The sequence below is a fragment of the Pantherophis guttatus genome, chromosome 1 (genome assembly GCF_059756535.1).
Source record: "Pantherophis guttatus breed Tessera chromosome 1, ASM5975653v1, whole genome shotgun sequence".
Lineage (NCBI taxonomy): Eukaryota > Metazoa > Chordata > Lepidosauria > Squamata > Colubridae > Pantherophis > Pantherophis guttatus.
This window is the reverse complement of record NC_142063.1, coordinates 152,644,309-152,665,661: the sequence shown is the minus strand read 5'-3', so window position 1 is coordinate 152,665,661 and position 21,353 is coordinate 152,644,309. Positions and strand designations below refer to the sequence as shown.

General features: G+C 37.3%; 1 protein-coding gene across 1 annotated transcript in view; it reads right to left on the bottom strand.

Annotated features, from left to right (window-relative positions):
* The window catches only part of MYO3B (myosin IIIB), a 252,059-nt gene that overhangs the window by 83,812 nt on the left and 146,894 nt on the right, over positions 1-21,353 (bottom strand). The window contains exons 25-27 of the mRNA XM_087882018.1: positions 12,310-12,421; positions 9,545-9,707; positions 7,775-7,855 (exon numbers count right to left, since the gene is read on the bottom strand). Coding sequence (XP_087738144.1) covers positions 7,775-7,855; positions 9,545-9,707; positions 12,310-12,421 — 356 coding nt within the window. The remainder of the gene's footprint in view (positions 1-7,774; positions 7,856-9,544; positions 9,708-12,309; positions 12,422-21,353) is intronic.

Sequence of the window (21,353 nt, the reverse complement as noted above, 5' to 3'; positions counted from 1 at the left end):
TTACCAAAAATCAGCATGGATTCATCTGTCTTGATAGAATAATCTTACTCCTTTTTCAAAAATAAGTTAACTTCCTTAATATATGATGGAATATATATTATATTTTGATTTGACAAAGTACTTCATGACTTTCGAATTTCTAATTAAACATGAAGCTGGATGGCATGGCAATTAAGTGGATACAAAACTGTTTCAAAAATTATAGTATATCTATTGCTCATTAGTGATATGCAATGAAATTCAGTCCGGGGTACTTTATTTTTCATTTTTATTAATGACAAGTGGGAAGAAGTAGAGGGAATGCTTATTCAGTTTGCATATGATACAACGTTGGGTGGGGCACTGGGGTAGCTAATTCCTTGAAAGACAAAAATAACATTAAAAATGATTTTAATAGAGAAATAGTAAATAAAACAGCATGAGCTTTAACAAAAAAATAGAGAATTATGCATTACAAACAGGAATGGGAGTCCTGGACTGGCAATACTCTTGTGAAAATGATATTGCGCTGCATATAAAAAGGTGGTTGGGCTTCGATCTCATGAGTGTGGTCACTGTCTTGATTTTTCTTTATCCTGTACCATTTGTATAGGGCATTTGTATAGGGCAGGTCCATATCTTTATGGGAAACAATTATGCTGGCAGTTCCAGGAGGCACTAAGGGCCAACTTCTGAGTGGGGCAGCCTTTATTTTCTTCTAATGCAGGGGTGTCAAACTCAAGGCCCACAGGGTGTTTAGATCTGGCCCACAGGGCTGCCCTGGAAACAGCGAATGAGCACTCCACGATGCCTCTGCAAGCAAAAACGGAGCTTGGGAGGGCCATGCGCAGCCCTCAGAGGCTCCATTTTTGGCCGCGACAACCTCCTGCAGCCCTCTGCCAGAGAAAATGGATCCTGGGTGGGCACCCAAGCTCCATTTTCACTTTCGGTGCGGGAGACTGTTGCGGCCAAAAATGGAGCCCGGGCAGGCCAAATGACGTCAATCCCCCCCCCACCCCGAGGTCAAACACAACCCTGGTGTGGCCCTCAATGAAATTGAGTTTGACATCCCTGTTCTAATGCATATTTTCTTCAGACCAACAAGAGTTCTTGACAGTTTGTTTCTAGATGACTATTTAAAATCCTGTTTTTGAGGTTGGGACTAGAGAATGATAAGAATTACCTTCTTTGTCACACTGCAGCATATATCAAATACTCAATAGAAGCCTGTATTTTTCTGATGCTGCATTCTAACAATGGAACATAATCCCCAAACCTATTCGTGTGATAAAATTTTGTTTTTTGTTTCTCGTAAGCAATAGGTAAAACTTATTTCATTTGTTAAAACGTTTAATAAAACAGAGTTGCATCTCTTATTATACTACTATCACTTGCCTTCTTTGCTTTCTATTTTATCCTTTTATTGTTGTAGTCTTTATAAGGTGCCTCAAAGATTAGTTGATCAAAGAGAAAATTTTATTTTTAAATGAAAGAATCAAATATTTGGAAATAATAACTTAACTGAACACCAATAGATCATTAATGTGTTTTTAAAAGCTAAGGCAAATCTATGTTTTAGGAAAAATGATCAATATTCCTAAATATAATATAAAAGTTTTAAAAAGCTGCCTTATGAATTGAACCAGGGTATTTTCAACTCTCTTAAAAGATTCCTCAAATTCTTTAAATGGATATACTGTAGAAACTCATCCAGTTAGAGAAATTGTAAAGTGACTTCATACTTTGCAGATCTCATAGTCAACACAACAATTCTTGGCTAATTCAACACATCTGGAAGACACCAAGATGGGAATCCTGTGGATAATGGGGTGGGAGGGGGAAGGGGGAACATGATCATCATTGACTTCTGGTTCATAGCTATTACTTTGTTGGTACTATATAGAGCAATGAAACAAACTTGATTTCCAGAATGCAAAATAAATTAAATGGAATTAAAATCAATCGTCTAAACGTTTTAATAATAAAAAGTGTAAAAATATGATTCTGTTGCAAGAACTAGGGATGAGAAACAAAGAGAATTAAGCATTTGGGTTACTTTATCTTCCTGATTAAAATAGTTGAACTAAAGAGAATAATGTTTTTGCTACTATGAGCCACACTTAAAAAAAAAAGATTAAGGGGCTAATGACCTTGGGATATGATAATGATATGGTACCTGGAGAGAGTAGGTCCATTTTTAACCTGGTGTTTTGTTTTGTTTTTTTGCATTTTAAGAGAAATAGGAATTTTCCCCACTGCCTAGCTTTAAAAAAGAGGAAAAGAAATACTTCACTAAAGTTAAGCAGTACATAAGCTAAAGCAATGATGGATTAATAGAATTTATCCGGGGGGCATATCTGATTTCACAACTTAAATAAATCCAATTAAATTTCAAATTATAATATCAGTTTTCCAAACTCAACTCAACAATAAACTTATTTCTCACATACTCTGGGTTTCTACATTTATTAAAATATTTCTATCCCACCTTTCAACTCTGCTGTGGAGCCCCCAAGGCAGCTAACATGGAAGCCTTCCCCCCACCTCTTAGAACACATTTACTTTTTTTTTTCCTTCCGCGTTTTATCAATGTCTGTTCAACAGCTCGCCTAGCCACTTGTGTATTTGAGAATCTATTTATTTTCAAAATGCAAATGCAGCCTATCTCTAAAGACTGCCTTGCTGGAAAATAAACAACCTGAACAAGACTTTCTATCTGGCCGCGATCTCTTGCTGTCAAAACCATTCAAAGAATATTCTGAATTCTGAATGTAGCCTCCTCCGCCCCACAATTAAAATGAGCAGGCTAATCCTGGAAGAATTATTCAGGCAAAGCACTCCCCCCCACCCCTTTCCCTTCGCACAGTATAAAGTAATGATAAGGTCATTTACAAAAGAAACTACTGCTTTTGAAATGGTGACTTGTAGACAAGAGGACTGCCTGGAAGTGGGCCATAGATAACACTGAAGGCTGCATTCTCCTCTCAGACACCAACAGCACCAGCCTCCGAGTCTTTGGAACAGATTCTGATGGAGAAAGGGTCCAATAAGGTTAATACCCCTACTTTGATCTCTGTCAAGGCAAGAATTAATTTACATTTCAGATGAAAAAGGTTGACAGCATGAAAAGGCATCTTGTTTCTGGTATGTGAATGTGCTGTAATAGATTGGGAATTCTGAAAGGAAGTTCTGAGGAAGCTAAAGGGATAAACCTCACTGCTGCTTTTACTGGGAAAGAGATGAAAGGAAAACAAATTTCAGTATGAGCTGCGTAAAAACATGTAAGCCAAGGGCTTCCTAGATTTCAAGACCACCTTTTCCCCTCCCACTCCGGTTTCCTTCTTCCTTTTTTAAACTACTTCTTTTTAAAGAGACACTTATATTACATTCAATGACTCTTAGAATGCCTTGGCAATAAACCAAAACTCTTCAGAGAAACAAAAGCCCTCAGGCTTTATTGTAACCCTGATCATATTTTGTAGGCATCTTCCACGAGTGCTTGGTGGTGGGGTTTCTATAGCATCAAACATTGTTAATACAACAGCTGAGATACACATTGTTGGAGTAATAAAATCCTGGAAATGGCCAATACAGTTTGAAGGAACAAAGATTTTAATGGAGAGATTCAGAAACATAGTGTAGACAGTGTCCAACCAAATTTTTTTTTCAGGAAGAGGGATTTGACACTCAACTTCAACTCTCCCATAGAAGCAATACAAATAACTCTTTATAACATGGGTTGGAATAAAAGTACTCTGATGGAATTTCATATGCAGCTTTTTAATGCTTTCTATAGGCTGTCTATGTTACAGCCTCTTGATTTATCTCCCTGTCCAGATATCAGTGTTCTAAACTGGAGTAAAATGTGCCATTTTTACATTAAAAAGTAATTACTAATGCATCTCATAAATTGGATAAGAAAGTAACCCCCAGAATACTTTTGGAAGAACTTTAATTTTCTTTAGAATTCCTATGTTCTGATGCAAGTATACATAATATATCAACAGCCAAATATATTTATTTATACTGTTAGAGATACTACCCCAAACATTTTATATACATTTTATAGTATGGCTATGCCATGGTCTCGGAATTCATGTGACTTTTTGCTGAGATTGGATCAATTACTGTTTCCCTTATCAAGCACGAATGGGAGGAAAGACTGTAAAAACAAGATGCAACCAAGACACATTTGGACGCACATGCCCAGATGCCATGGCATCTAATTTCACAAATATCCATGTCTACATCTTGTAGTAACTTTTGCCTATTCTTCCAGACAAGCAGAAGACAGAAAGGGAAAACTATACTGAAAGTCTCTCTGATGTTAAAACAAAACAAAACAAAAACAAAATGCACTGTGTTGCACTCCTAAGGTGTGTAAACATAAAAGCACACATACACATACATCAATTTGTGCAGATCTCTAAAATCCTTATCAAACATCATTTTAAAACCTGTATGAATCAATGTACACTATCAGTGCATTCTCAGTGCATCTCAACTTAGGATATGATTGAACCATCTTGTTGCTCCTACTGGAAAGAAGTTATAGGTTTCTAGCCTTTATCTAAGGGCTTATTCAATGAACAAGCCTCTACTATGCTAAGAATGACTTCAGAACATTCAATCAGAAGTCATTCTTAGCATAGGGATCCAGATAGGAAAAAAGAAATTGCATACATGGGGGTGGGAGTGGGGAGTCAGAGTCAGTGGTAGAAGACATCCTTTTCTTGAAGACCAATTTGGGTTCAATCCTTGGTGTCTCCAGTAAGACTAGAACAATTCTTCCTGAAACTCTGGAAAGTTTCTGATAACAGCAGTACATTAGACGAACCAATGATTTGGCTGAGTTCCTTAGGTAATTTGAGTTTCCTATTTAATTCAAATGAAAAAAAGTGGTCTTCTCTGAGAGCAGCTTTTCAGGCTGGGCCTGATGAAGTGTGTATGCTTCCTATTACTAATCCTGGAAGTGATGCTTTAGAATTTCTGTTCACTCTTCACTTCTTAAAGCAATTTCCAGTAACTTCTAGAAACAGTTAGTCACTTTCCTTTATATATGGTGGTGGTTTTCTCCTCAGGGACAAAGGAATAATGCAATACTTAGATATTCTAGAAATAGATTTTGACAAAATATGACATCGACAGGATTGGGGGAAAAAACCTTGTATCTATTTTTTAAGAGGGGAAAAAATCTAGAGGGAGTAATTTAGGACTGAACCAAATGACCATTTATTCCAGTGCAAGTTTAGGTCTCTGTCTTTGTTTTGTAGATAGGGACCTATGATGTCCTCCAAAGATCCCAGCTCCCCCATCTTTTTCCACTATACATTAAAAGTAACCAAATGACATTGACAAGATTCTTTTACTTTTCCTTCCTAGCCAAATTCAAAAGGAAGGATGGTTCTGGAGTCATCAGAAAGGGTTCATACAAAAGGTCTGTCAAGGGAAACGACATGTCATCAAAGACGTATCTAGAAAAAGAAAGTGATTGGTGTTTGCTTTTCTAGCATGGATAGGAGTAGTAATCTACCAGTCAATAGCTGTATTACAGGTAGTCTAAACATCTGGCCATTGCTGAAGCCAAAGTAGAGGAAGGAATTGGATTCCAGAAAAGGAGTTGCTGAAGCTGGCTTGGTTTCTAGCCAGTTTATCCACAGGAGTCAAGCTGCTTAAGATTGTAGGGCTGAAAAGGCCTTGGGGTTTAAAAATAATAAAGCCCAAAGTGATTAACCCTTTCCTAACCTCTCATTTCTTCCTAATCTCACTCCTTCCACCAGCCGTATCAAACAACTGCTTGCAAGGGGGAAAAAACCTGAACCTCCTTATGCAAATAAGAGCAGCTGGGGAGACATTTTGGAGTACAAAGGCAACTGTGAGGGGAAAGATTAAGCACTTTGCCTCCTTCAGCATATTTTGGTTCTCCATCCATCTCCCAAGTTGATTTCCCCCATATCACCTCCTACGATTTGGATAATGCTTAGTTTAATCCTTACAGGCATTTCTTATCACAAGGTTCAAAGCAACATTTCTCTCTGTTCAAAGTTGTGGGCTCTTTTTCTCATACCAATAGTTCAAATTAGGAAATTGCTTTCTATTAGCTCATTTGTATGTTCACGGACAAGAAACCTTATCCAGAATCTCAGATAAAACACTTCCAGAACCCTTATTACTGGACTCTTTTAACTGGGCGATCTGGGGCTGAACTCCAAATTTTTACAGGCAAAACATCACCTCTGCTAGTATGCTATGGCTTAGCCTAAAATAAAGAACAGTCAGATTATTTTATTAAAAGATGCCATGGACTTGATTTTTTTAAGCAAAGCAGATACTGTGTCACAAAGCAATGGGCTTCTTCTGATTTAGTTATGTTCATATTAATATTCATAAAAAGGTTTACTCTTGCTTCAGAATATTTATTTATTTATTTATTTATTTATTTATTTATTTAGTCAGTCAAGCATGTATGAAAAAACAAGTATAAGTATGAACATAATATATAAACATATACATATAAACAGGTATAAGTATAGACATAAGAAATGAGTAAGACTAAATGGAAACAGTAGGACAGGGACGGTAGGCATGCTGGTGCCCTTATGCATGCCCCCTTACAAACCTCTTAGGAATAGGGTAAGGTCCACGGTAGACAGTTTAAGGTTACAGTTTTGGGGGTCTGAGGATGTAACAACAGAGTCAGGTAGTGCATTCCAGGCATTGACCACTCTGTTGCTGAAGTCGTATTTTCTGAATAGCCTGAATGGGACAGTAGTGAAGCATTAGATAGAATATGGGGGCCAAGGTTTGGGCGGCTGAAGACTGAATTTCAACATTTTCTTTCAGAATTGTGAGCGCAAAGCTACCCAGTTTGGGCTGCATGGCAGCAAAGAGATCCAGAAAATTCTAATAGTTGCCAAGAATTCTTCTGCTCAGATCTTTTGGCCCTGTTTAGATTTGCATGGCCAAAGCAATGATGGAAAGAATCCCAAACTGCACTACAGCTTTGTTTGTTTTTTTTAACATTTAAATTAAATCTACATTAAGCTTTACATTACAGTTTTTGGTTTTTTTCAATAGCAGAAAACATACAAAGAGAATCCTAGGCAGCACAGAGTACAGGTAGTCCTAGACGAACGTCGCAATTGGGACCAAAATTTCCTTTGTTAACAAGGCAGTTCTTATATGAGTTTTGTCATTGTTGTTAGGTGAATCTGGCTTCTCCCATTGACTTTGCATGTTGGAAGCCAGCTAGGAAAGTCACTAATGCTGTAACCATTCTAAAGCAATGCCAGTTGTGAAACAACCAAATTTTGACCATGGGACCGTGGGGAATACTACAATGGTTATAAGTGCAAGGACTGGTTGTAAGCCACCTCTTTTAGAGCTGTTGTACCTTCAGACAGTCACTAAACAAATGGTTGTAAGTTGAGGACTCTCTGTAATCCAAATATTTATCTGGGCATACAGTACATATTCTTCCAATCCGACAATAACATTCATTATACTATGATGTTTTTCCGAAGGGCAGCACTAGTCAACATTTCGGGTCATCAGTGCAATTAAACACAGATTTTATATTATAAACTGGTTCTGTAGACTGTGGTCAGATTGAGCACTTTCCCTGGCTGTCTGAATCCACTGCATGTCAACTAGAGTGAAAGCAGTCATCTGAACAGATCATAATTTAAGAGCCTTTTGTCTGGGCTGCACATTATTCCTATCAGACACAAGGACTGGCATGGGAAATCACCCACAGTAAAATAGGTGTCAGCTGTGAAAATATTGTTTTAATTACCTGCTTGAATATGAATAGCGGCATCAATTCTTTTGTTCTTTATATCCTTGAACTTCCTGCGAGTATCATATCCTCTCCAGGCTAAAAATACAAAGTCATATGTTGTGAATTATACTGGTTTAAAGGAAAAGTCTATAGAACGAGAAATGTGCCACAGTGTGATCTGTACCCCCTTCCCATCCAGGCACTATCCCAGTGGAACAGCCTGTTGAATGATCAGAATCTGTCTCAGAAGCTCCTTCCCTGTAACTATGGACTTTTTGCATGGTGTGTTCTGTCATTAGGCTTAGCATCTCCAGCAGAGAAATACGCAAGAGTAGTTATTGACTGCTGAATATAATTATATTTAAAATAAACATTGTAGCAATAAAGCTGAATTGTTGAAGAAGTAGACAAGAGGAGGCAGTTGAATAGCGTCTAACTCTATCTTCCTACAAATGCCAAGCCATTTTAATATCAGAAATATATATTAAGAGGTCAAAGGACAAGACAGATGGATACCATCACTCATATTAATCTATTCAGATACTCTGTAGTGTACGTCTTCCCTAAGGAATCTGCAATAAGCCATAAACCTGGTCCATGTCTATCTGCACTGTTCTTAGTATCAGATACGGCACTGACAGAATGAAAAATATTTAGAAACATTTGTTTCCAAAGATTATGGCATTCTAGCACCATAAATATATTCAAATATGAATGTTTTGTTTCCAAACAATTTATCTCAAGGAAAAGGATTACATCCATGCAGTGAACAGGAAGCTTAAGAGCAGGCTTTCTAGCAGATGACCTGTAGATCTCATCCAATTATTCTGACATCAGGCTCTTAGGATGCCTGTCTCTCCTACTATCCATTTCCAAAGTTCGAGAAGAAAGGTGAAGGGTTGTAGTATACAGGTTGCCCTTGACTTTCAAATGTAACTTACAGGTAGTAAGTAAGGACGATAGCTAAGTGGGTCATCAGGTGACTATATACAATTTTAAATTGTATTCATAGAATCATGGAATCATTGAGCTGGAAAGGACCTCGGAGGTCTTCTAGTCCAACCCCCTGTTCAAGGTAGGAGTCTTATACCATCCCAGTCAAATCGTTGTCCAGTCTGTTTTTGAAAATCTCCGGTGACGTAGCATCTTACAACCCCAGAAAGCTATTTCATTGATTTTTACTGTCAGAAATTTTTCCTTACTTCTAGATTGTATCTCTCTTTGACAAGCTTCCACCCTTTACTTTTTGTCTTGCCCTCTGGTGTCCTAAAGAATAAGTCTATTCCTTCTTCTTCGTGACAGCCCCTGAAGTTCTGGAAGACAGTTATTCTGCCACCCTTGATCCTTCTCTTTGATAGGCTAGACATACTTAGGTTCCCTCAACCATTCATCATACGACTTAGCCACCAGACCCTTTATCATCTTTGATACTCTTGGCACACTTTCCAGGTCTCAACGTCTTTTTTTGTATTTGTGGTGGCCAGAACTGGACACAATATATTCATGTGACTACAGGACACTGTAAGTGGCCATAAATGTGGGCCAGTTAGCAGGCATCCAAAATGAGGCCACCTGATTGCAGGGGAGGGAAATTGGCCATTGGAACTTTAAATCCAGGCCATAAGACCTGTTTCAGGGTTCATTGTAACTTTGACCGGTTGCTTAGCGACCGGTTGTAAGTGGAAGACTACCTGTATTTAAAAAACCCAAAGAGACACTTTATTTGCAATTTAACAGTTTGAAACTCTGGAATCCTCAGTGATATAGAAAACCCTGAATATTTACCTGACTGAATGGTAATAGCGCTGTTGGTTCTTTTCTGTTTGAGTTTTTTGTACCTTTTAGCTCCAAGCCAGCCTTTGGTGTAAGCCTGCATTATCACCACCCTGCCTATAACTTCACGCAGATACAAGTTCAGTTGTTCAACATGATAGTATTTCAGGAAAACCTGAAACAAAACAGCAACATCACATTATCTGATAGATCAGTAAATTAATTCACGAAGATAGGTCTACAGTGTGATAAGAAGGGGAGGCTTGATCTGATCTGTCAGGATGATGGCAGCTTTCCAAGCAACATTAGTGTAGCATTTTGCAAAGGAATAGTTACTGTTCTTTCTAATGGAAAATATGTTGTTCCTTAGCTCAGCTCAGAACTCCTTTTGGCAAACCTAGTGCCCGTGTCCTCAAAATGCATAAGTTGAAATGGATGAGAGCTGGCTAGGTACAGTATAATGGTGAAAGTGCTGGTTTAGAAAGCAGGTGACTGTGACTTCTAGTCCTATTTTAGGCATAAAAGATGGCTGGGTGACTTTGGGCCAGTTATTTTCTTTCAACCCAACACACCTCACAAGGTTGTTGTGGGAAAAATAGAAGGCAGAAGTATTAATTACTTAGCCACCTTGAATTGACCAATATATTCTGTGTGTGTGTGTGTGTGTGTGTGTGTGTGTGCATGTCTGTAGCAGAATTTATTATTATAATTATTACTTGTCTTCTAAGGTCAAAAATACAAGCCATAGTATTTCCTATGACATTCAATAGAAGCAAAAATTGGACTTGAAAGAAGCAGGATAGGAACAGCATTGATGTCTTTGAACTTTGGTATTAAGGAAGACTCTAATTTAAGAATTCTTTACAAATTCTGAGGACAGTCAAGAAAACAAACCAATGGATCATTGAATCAATCAATCCATAATTCTCACTTGAGGAACAAATGGCCATGCTCCACTTATTCTACATTGGACACATTATGCAAGGACTAAGCTCTCTGGAAAAATCTGTAATGCTGGGAAAGGTAGAAGGAAAAAGAAGAGGATGATCAGCAGCAAGGACTCCTTACAATGGCAATGACTACAGCAAGGGTAAACTTGAAAGAATAAGTTAGAGATAGATGTCGTGGAGAAAATCTATCTATGTGGTTGCTAGGTGACTTGATGGCACATAATCAATCAAGCAATATCAAATCTAAGTTCAGATCCCAATGCAGAAAGCAAGTGGAACGGGAAAGGAGACGCTTCTCTCTAAAGTAACTTCTAGGAACATTTGCAGGAAGGTGACTTTTGAGAGGACTGTAGGCTGTGTATATATAACCATTTTGTCAGCCAGACTGCCACTGAGGTAACTCTTCATGAAAAAAATATCTTTAGGCTATTTATAATAGGGATGTAGCATAGACATTTGCATGAAGTGATAGCAGGTTGATTTGATGTCCAGGCTCTAGTACATAATGCAATATCTATGTGGTTTGGGCAGTGACTGCAAAGCTTTAAAAAATTGAAATGAATTCAACACTTATGCTCAGAAGAGCCAAGATAGTCATACATCATTTCAAAACAACAAAACTAAACAAAATCATGAAATATTAATTCAAATAGGAAAGGCAATAGTCATAGGCTGGAATTATTTCAGGATGCTTTAAGGTTATTTGAAACCTCTTACCTAAGTTTCAAGATATGTGGAAAGTCACAGCTTAAATCATTTTTACAAGAGGCACTGCACTATTATAGGATATTGGTCATGAAGGTCAAATGGAACTCAATGTTCAAAGGTAGCATATCTGTGGACATCAAGTGCTTGGGGGAAAGCAGAAGAGAAACACTTGGTGCCATTTGTTCCCCTTTACTGACTCCCCAAATGTACTTAGGAAAAGAGATGTTGGACTACATAGAATTTTCATCTCTTAGATATAGTGACCACACATCCTTTATTACAAAGGTCAGTCCTTGTTTTTCAGAAAGCTATCTAAAGATTTATTTATTTTTCAAAATCTCACTTTGGTCCTTTATTTTAGTCATTTAGCTTCACCGTACAAAAGCTGCCACCTGATGCACAGTTTTTCACACTCAGGTAAAAATATAAATTAAAAAAAGTCTCTTTAAAATAAATGTACATATATTGTTTGATCTTAAATATTTTTATTAGAATACTGCATGTTTCAATACCAGATGCAAGCAACATTCTACACAAGAACACCTAAGATCATCTTCACACTGTCTTAGCAGCCATTTCATAAATAAATGGGACATGTCCTCATCACATGATAGGTGGAGGAGCATCCATGCCAGAACAAACAGATTGTGTGAATGAACTGTTAGATGTGACATTACATTCTGCTGAGCTATAAACAGGTCTACCAATTGGTTCTTGTTTATGGCACTGGCCCTTATTGCACACTGTCAATAGCATCTGAGAATGTCCCTTACTTCAATGGTTAGCATCCCAGAAAGACTATTGTTTCTCAAGTATTTCTCATATAAAAAGGGAAGGGATTCCTTAAGAATGCCAATGGACCACAATACACAATTCCATTTTCTTATGAGAGTATACGGTATGTCCATGTCTTTTGAAAAGCAGTGTCCCATGCCTTTTAAGTGAAGGGACTATACTGCAAGAAATACAGTACAATCAGCTTTTAGACATAAGTTGTAAAGAATGTTTTTTAAAGATAACATTAGTTTGAATATCTTGCACAACAGTACTAAATATTACAGGACTTTCATTGTGATTGTATCTTCGGCTCCAAGAAATTTGAAATGGAATTTATCCTACCTTTGTTTTCCCAAGAGCCCACTTGTCTAACTTGGCCTTTTGAAGAATAGCGATGCAGTTTTCTTTGCTTGGAGAAGGGTTCTCATGTGCTTTGAAAGCAATGTAATAATATCTACAGAAATATAAATGATAACCAAGATCAGATTTGAAAAAGCAAATTGTTTACTATGGCACAGAAAATCTTGCAAATAATATGGATTAGGATTCCATGAATCAGAGCAATTGCATAGGAACTAGCCCCTACAGTTTTCTTGGCAAGGTTTTTCAGAAATGGTTAGTCATTGCCTCCTTTCTAGGGTTGAGAGAAAGTGACTGGCCCAAGGTCATCAAGCCTAAAGCAGGATTAGAACTCATGGACTCCTGGTTTCTAGCCTGGTACCTTAACTACTACACCAAACTGGCTCTCTCATACTATATTGTATATGGACCCAAACATATGTCCCCATCCACAAAATCACCTGCCAAAAGGCAGGAATATGTCTAAGAGCCATCAGAAAACCAATAAGCTTTTTGGGATGGGGCATTTTAATTGGATTAGAAAGGATCAGTGCTCCCATTAAATCTAAATCTTACCAGACCACAAGAAGAAAACTTAAAATGTTTCTTCATAGCCAACTCATCTTCATTCACTTCCCTTGACTTTGTAAAAGTGATTTATGTATGTTTAAAACAGCAGAATGCCATAAGATATGTTTGGCATATGATATATATGGCCATATTTAGGCTTAACTAATTTCAGGATTTCAATAAATTTCATTTATTTTGAAATTTTATTGGAGACATTAAAAGCTAAAGGCAAGGGTTTTTTTTTCTTTAAAAAAACATGTGTTTTAATATCAATTCTAAGGTAATGTCGGGAGCATCAACTTGCTATATTTAATGGGGATGCTCCAAATTACTTAATAACATTTTTTCTTCACCAGCCTTAAAGCTGATGTTCATTTAAAGCATTAATACATCACTATTTCAGGTACTATTGCTTTTTTTTTTTTTTTTAAGAGCAGATTGGTGACACTGAAAGATAACAGCACAGATTCACTCAATGTGTGTCAAGGCTACAATTAGTTTACAGTAAAAATGACTTCCATATCCATCTTCATTAAATAGGAGTTATTGGTATGGGAAGGGAAGCAGAGGAGAGAGCGAGAATGCAATCAAAGGCAAAAAAAGATTCTGCCTCTACAATAAAAAGAAATAAAAGAGAATGAATGGTGAAGTTAAAAGCAATTGACTCTGCTCATCATACCACTCAAATATTGTCTACTCCCACTTGGAAGGGTAGCTGGCCGATCCACCCTTCAGCCTCCCTGTATAGTACAGTATAGTTGAATTGTGAGTGGCCCCAAAATGGGCCCTGCTTCATGTACGGTGCCACAGGGCCTCCATGTAGAAAGACGATGTAGTGGCTCACCTGCTTTTCAAAGGAGAATTGGACCCAGCTATGATGTGGGTTGTGGAGAAGGGTGTGGGCCCAAGACATGCAAGGCCCCAGCAATGCAGGAAACAGGCCTACGGCCTGCGGTGCTCCAGGGTGGAAGAAAAGCACAGGTGCCTCAGGGGATGAGGCTCAGGCAGCCCACCTGTGAGTTGGCGGGTGATTACAATGTGGGCCTGGCCCTGTACTCGGCCTTCCAGGGCTTCCACCACCCCTGAGGCACTCCATGTTCTGCTTAATGGTGCAATAGTGAGAGCAGGGATTATGGTCATAGATCATATGGGCACCTTGCTTAATGACTGCCACGAATTACGATAATAATGGGCAGGCTCCATTATAGTTGAAGGTCAAGGAGTACCTGTATTATGCTTGAGTGTGCCATATGCACTTCATTATTTTTGAGTTTATAAAACTTTGGAACACTTTTTTTTTTGCAGCAACCAGCTATGTGTCTCTTTCTAAGCATACCATTCTGCCTTGTGCATCATACCATAATTCATGTAGTACTCTATTTGGTGGAAGAACAATCAAACTGAATGTGATTTACTAAATACAGAATTAACTGGATGTCTCAAAGATACCATTATAGGATTAAAATGTTGTCTACAAAGTAACATGAAACTAAAAAAAAGAAAAGAAAAGAAAATCTGGTAATTCCCCATGTGAAAGCAAAATGTTTTACATATTGTTTTAAAGGAATAATAACAGAATGAATAGGTTTTTTGGGGGGGGGGGAATTGAGAATTTGTATGTTTATTAAAAAATGATTACCACAATCTTCCAGAAACCATAGCCACGCTCTCTCCCACACACACATATGCATATATGTATGAGACATACATATATGTTTACTGAGAATTATGTATATAAAGATTTTTTTTATCAAACATATTTTACATTCCTTGTTAATACAGAAGTGTAATATTCAGTGGTGGGATTCAAAACTTTTTACTACCGGTTCTGTGGGTGTGGCTTTGTGGGCGTGGCAGGGAAAGGATACTGTAAAATCTCCATTCCCACCCCACTCCAGGGGAAGGATACTGCAAAATCCCCATTTCCTCCCGATCAACTGGGACTCGGAAGGCAGAGAATAGATGGGGTCGGGGCCAGTCAGTGGTGGTATTTACCGGTTCTTGGAACTACTCAAAATTTCCGCTACAGGTTCTCCAGAACCTGCTGAATACCACCTCTGGTAATATTACTCAGATCTCTAGTAGGTTGGAGAAGTTTTCCATCACCACCAAATACTTTACAGTCCCCATTCTAAAGGCCATCAGATGCATAAAACTTCCATATGGCCAGAATAATGTAATTTTCCTTAATTATTCATAGCTTAAGAATGTACTTCAAAGTAAACCCTATTTATTTTAATCATAGTAATATACTATGATCCTAGACAGCTAAAATATAATCTTATGTGTACATATTCATACATTAAGTACATTTAAGTTTTTCTCTACCTTATTCCTCCTTTAAAACAAATTTGGCAGTCAGTAACTAGTGAGAAGACCTTATCAAATGTCTCTAGAAGGCTGTCCTTGGAAAAACTTGCTTTTTGGGCACCTATATTATCCCAGACTTTTAAAATATCATCTAAAATTGATTTTAATCTGTTTCTTAGATCAGAGTTCCCTAACTTTTCTGGCTTTGTGGACCGGCCAAGGGGATGGGATGGGGGGAAATAGGGGAGAAAATAATAAAGAAAATTGTGGTTATGGCAGCAATTATTTCATATATAAGAATCATATTTAATAAAACAAGGGCAGTAGGTCTATAGAAGCCAAACATTTTCCCAGCTTCTAGGTAATATTTATTGGACCAAGATATTTGGATTGCTAACAGCTATATAATATCCTCTAGAAAGATAGCAAAAATGAATAAATAAGTAAAGAGCAAGATTCTTATGAAATGGGTCATTTTGAAAAGTCCAAATTCTTATATCTAAAGAAGTTTGATAAAGGCACATTTTAATAATATATGCATTTGATACCTCATATGCATAGATACCTCATATGCATATGTTTATTACTTTTAAAAACAAGTAATTATACAGGAGTATAGTAGTTTCACCACACCGATCACCTGAGCGGTGTGCCAGTTCAGTCTATTGTTCAGATGCTGTTCAGACAAAGTTAAGTCTTTGGTTCTCTGTTCATAAAATTCTTTGAGATTAAATCAGACTTGGATCAAGTACTTTCCCCAAAGAAATCATTTTTCCTGACATTCCATACCAAACAGCATCTTCTGTAAAATGTAAGATATTCCCTTCCTATTTGAAGAGTCATCATTTAGGGCACAATGGTTATATTACAGATGCCCTAAGTACTTCATTTTATTTTTAATTATTTAATTAAATAAAACAATTTCTGAAGAAATAATGATCACATTAAAAAGTGCAACACAAGTTTGCTTTGATACGAGGAAGTAGAATAAATAACAAATTATTTTATACTTTGTAAAAGGTGATGTTAGTAATTATATCATTACTAACACTCCCACAACTAATAATGTCTTTTCCCCTATCACTTTATCCTACTTCACAAATCTTGAGTTTTTAGCAGCCACCCGATATCAAGGCTCCTTGCCACCCTCCCCCAACGCATTGCATGGACCTGTCATCATGTAAATGTTCTCTTAACATACTTGCTTGCATATGAATAGTGTAATTCAGCAGAAGATATGCACTCAGTTCTATAATAAATGGCCCTTCTGAGAGATTTCACAAGCCAGGAAAATTTAAGCCAAGATCAAAGCTAGGGGACTTGTCCTGATGCACTTGTATGAGTCTCATTAGCATTAACAAATAAAGGGTGGAATGCAAATCTAAGTGCCTCTATTTCCATTTTCACAAAAATTAAACAAGAAATAGGGCTCTAATGCATAAAAAACTGCTTCTGAAAATACGATGCTGGTGCAAAAAACGCTTTCATTTTCTGTACTTGGTGTTTCCATTTACAAAATAAATATTTATGTGAGGAAGGAAGGAAGGAAGGAAGGAAGGAAGGAAGGAAGGAAGGAAGGGAGGGAGGGAGGGAGGGAGGAAGGAAGGCCATTTGCATATTTAGCTGAACATATCCTACCCCTGTAGAAAAAATATATAAATTATGTTGAACTGGGTAGGAACAGATAATTTAACCCACCATCCTACATGGATTTATGTAATGGTAAGTACCACTGCTTTCAATGAGTTTTATTCTATAACATAGTAAGTGCATTTAGAAAAACGATGTTAACAATCCTTTTTTTTTTTTGAGAACAATGTCTTAGGAACAGCTGCAAATGAGGAACTGTAAAATATGGGCCACAATCTATCTCCATTATTCTTGTCTAACAACATTAAACAAAAACTATGTGAAAAACTATTGTTCAGTGCTCACTTATATTCATGTTAATGACTCCAAAAAAACATAGTCCTCACTTAAAGAGATCCACAGGATTTATTATATTCTTTAGAGAATAGAGCTGCTCAAACTTGCTGCTACCTTTCCAAATTTCCAATATTCCTTTATAATAATGATAGACATTCAATAGCCAAGAGTGACACAGTTTACTAATTATAAGCTGCTCAGTGTATGTGAATGTGCAGCTATATAAATTGAATAAATAAAGACAGTGCATCCTACCCTACTGTGTTTCTGCAGCAAATGTTTGGCAGTTAACATAGAGAGGGGAATTCCAAAGCAGTCAGGTATAGACAGCAAGAAGATCTATGGTAGGCTGCCCAAGAACTTCTCACTGTTCTGGCTAGCAGACCATAGCTGCATACATTTTAAATCAATTCTAATACAGACAAATGTAAGCCATAATACATTTTAAAAATCTATAAGGTTAAACAGGGTGCTTCATGTAATTGTATGTTTTGATTTCTATGACCTGTTCCCTATTATATTATTATTATTATTATTATTATTATTATTATTGAAACAATCCCAACAAATACACATTAAAACATACTAAACAGACTAAAACCAATTTAAAATCAATTTAAAACAGTAGACCCCATCAGTCCAGGCTAGGGCATTTAAACAGCCATGTCTTAAGCTCGCAGCGGAAGGTACGAAGGTCCGGGGCCAATCGAAGACCCAAGGGAAGTTGATTCCAGAGGGTGGGTGCGCCCACAGAGAAGGCTCTACCCCTGGGGGTCGCCAGCCGACATTGTCTAGCCGACGGCACTCTGAGTAGGCTCTCTCTGTGAGAACGCACCAGGTGATGGGAGGTCGATGCTGGTTGCAGGTGATCCGACAGATATCCTGGGCCTAAGCCATGAAGGGCTTTATAGGTCAACACCAGCGCCTTGAATCTCACCCGGAGAGCAACCAGCAACCAATGCAAGTCGCGCAGGAGAGGTGTAACATGGGAGTATCGGGATCCTCCCATCACAACCCACATAAAATTCAATTGTATGGCACTATATTTGTATACATGATCCTAAGTGGTTTAGAGAAAACTAGTTATAGATCAGAAACATGGAACCAAAACAAATGATTTCTGATTCACACACCTAAATTACAAATTCATGGAACTGATCTTTCAGAATTTCCTCTATGATGCTTTATCATGGATAAAGGGGAAAAGTTTGCTCAATCCAAGACACTTCGCTATCTGAGACAAAAGAGAAGCCAGTAAGTTTCCTGTTAGATTTAAGGATTTTATTCATTTATTTGTTGAATGTATATGTGTCCATTGCTCAGTCCCAAAAGACTCTGGGCAGTTTAAGATTTAAGGATTTAAGTTTGCTAAATGCCATGGCAGTTGACTCTTACTTCAAATCTATGGGTGGTATTTTTTACCACATTTGAGGTCATCAAATTAGTTTAAAGGTATAGAAAAGATCACAAAGCACTCGCAGCCCTGCCCTTGACATCTTGTAGCTTTTTGTTGTCCCACGCCTATTCCCTGAAATTGTCCTCTTGTTCCATCAAACAGGTCCAGGCAACTAGAAGTCTGACTGGATGACTAGGAAGTCTTAAAATAATGTCAAATCTCAAGGTATTTTGTTGTTCAATTCTTGGAGATTGCCTGGAAAAGTCCTTGAAGTTTTCTTAGAAGTTGTTTGCCCTAGCTAGCTACCTAGCTTCCTTCCTTCCTTCGTAGGGCTGAGAGAAAGAGTCTAGCTAGCTCAAAGTCACCCATCTGGTTTTGTGTCTAAGGTGGAACTAGAACTCATGGTCAATTTCTAGTCTGATGCCTTAAACACTAGACCAAACTGGTTCTCTTCCCAGATACTTAGTCATTATATAAACTATACTTGAATATGCTCAAGTACAAAAACCCAACTCTCCAAGATTGAAACATGCCACTGAAAGGAAGTTCCAAGGTTGATCCCAAATACATGTTTAATTAATTAAGGATTTTGAACATAACTGGCTAAGATAATTTGTATCAATTAAATTTGGTGTTTCCAAAGTAACTTCCAGGCTTGCCACATAAAATAGCCTCATACACATGAAAACCAGACGGGCAAAGCATCAAACAAAAGTTGAGCTTTTATTTACCTCAGCCTAATTGTCTGTTTCCTGACTTTGAGTGCTATGTACTCATCTTTCCTGCTAAGGGTTTACAAAACAGCAGCTACCAGAGATAAGGAGTTTGCCTATTCCTAAGAAATGTGCTTATTCATTAAGTAACATCAAGGGGAAAATGCTTCATTTATTTTGTTGGTAAGTTGCTGAAATGGATTAAAATATAAAGTCATTGGCTTAGAAAAATATTTGATATCCTTAGTTTTACTGACATTTCGAAACTCTTGTTTATACTTGCCTATTTAACAAAAAAGGATGAAGTGCCATTGCATTTAGCATCTGGGCCTGTTTTTCTGAAATGTTTTTATACATTCCTTATACCTTATCATATATAACAGAAGTAAAATGTGCAGGTTATGCCACCCCAACTCCACAAAGGGACAAAACATCGTGAAACATCACGTAACAGCAATGTGATGCCGCAAGTTTGACACCCATGCTTTAGGCAAACCCCAAAATTGTTGTGCATAAATCATACATGCTATCATGAGCTGCAGACATATACTACAAGTATATCTAGATGAATCCACCTAGTTGAAATGTTAAAGGGGCTGTGTAAGTACAAGTGGGTGGGAATATCTATTTTTCCCAGGCAATTTGCTGCTGCTTTTATTTTTAATTTATTAAAAAATTCTGGCATTCAATGGAAGGAAATTAAGCATGTTAGAGCTACTAATGTAGCTGGAGACCTGACCCCAAGTCCTCTCAGAGACCCAAAGATCTTTAGAATTGAATGGTCCAAAACTACCTATGCCTCAAACCTGAAAGGCTATGTCTTGGGAACATCAACTGATACAGGTATTATCTTTAAATCTAAACAGCATTATCTGTCCAGATACAACCGTGTGAGCTGGAAGAATTCCTGTTGCCAAAGAGATGCTTTTTTCACCTCATACTAACCTTTACCAGCCAATGTATCGGAGGCTTACACGTAGTTGGTCTATAAATATATTATTGTACTGATGGATGGTAGCTCTCTAGATTATTACCATTGAATGCCTCTTGAGAAGTCATTCAATTATCTATCTTCTGACCCATCAAACTCTCTGCAGACTTTCTCTGCCCTTGGTTATTAAACAGGTCTTCAAGTTTGTGGCTAAACTGATTGGTTGAAGAGTATTCTGAAGATAGATGCCAGTTATTTGCATGAAAATTGAAACAAGGAGTTGTAATATCCTGCATAACAATGAGTTAAGGTCTTAAAGAATGTTAAATATGCACCTTTAATCTTTAATTATATCCAAATCAACAAAGCATTTTTCCTAGTGGATATCTTGAAAAAGGTTTATTAAGAGGTAGGCGTCAACCTCATATGATCACATGGACATCGGACTGTTCCATGGTTGTTTCCTTTTACCTTAATATTCACAAGTTATGGATTGGGAAGAAAAGGAAGATTCAAGAATGCTATTGTAAGGCTGAGCTTTATACCAAAATTCATATATTCCAAAAATTTGGAACGTATGAAAAACTCTGGATGGCTTGCAGCTAAAAATGGTTTCAGTGGAAATATTCTGTAACTACTTGCTTTAAATCTTGGATTGATGAAAAATATTTACTCTCATCTGTTTCATATGAAAGAGAGAAAAATCTCACCAATACTACTAAGGTGGTCAAACAACAGGTTAGCCTGTTGTTTAAAAATGTTTTCGTGTATAGTTTCTTTTTTTCCCCTTTGCTTTCCCCTCCTCCCATTCTGATTATTTGATTTCTGTTAAACTTTTTTCTTTCTTTCTCCATTTTATATGTCATATCAATTATTTTTCAGAAAAAGTAGAAATGAACCTGGTTCAATGGAAGACCTTCATGGAACAAATGAGAAAATTTGAGAAAATACACTAGAAGGCAGTGGAAATCTATTCTCTAATATTATCTACTATCCAGGACAACTGTGTGGATGCCTCCATAAACTCACCAGGAGATTTGCTCAATTCAAAAGACATGTTATCGTTTAACTGATCAATATATTCTCCACATACTGGGAAGAACCTCGATAACAAATCTGCCAAATTTACTTTGTCTAGTAAAAGACAAAGCTGATCTACTCAAAGTACATCATACAACTGATAAATTTAACCTGTCCTGAA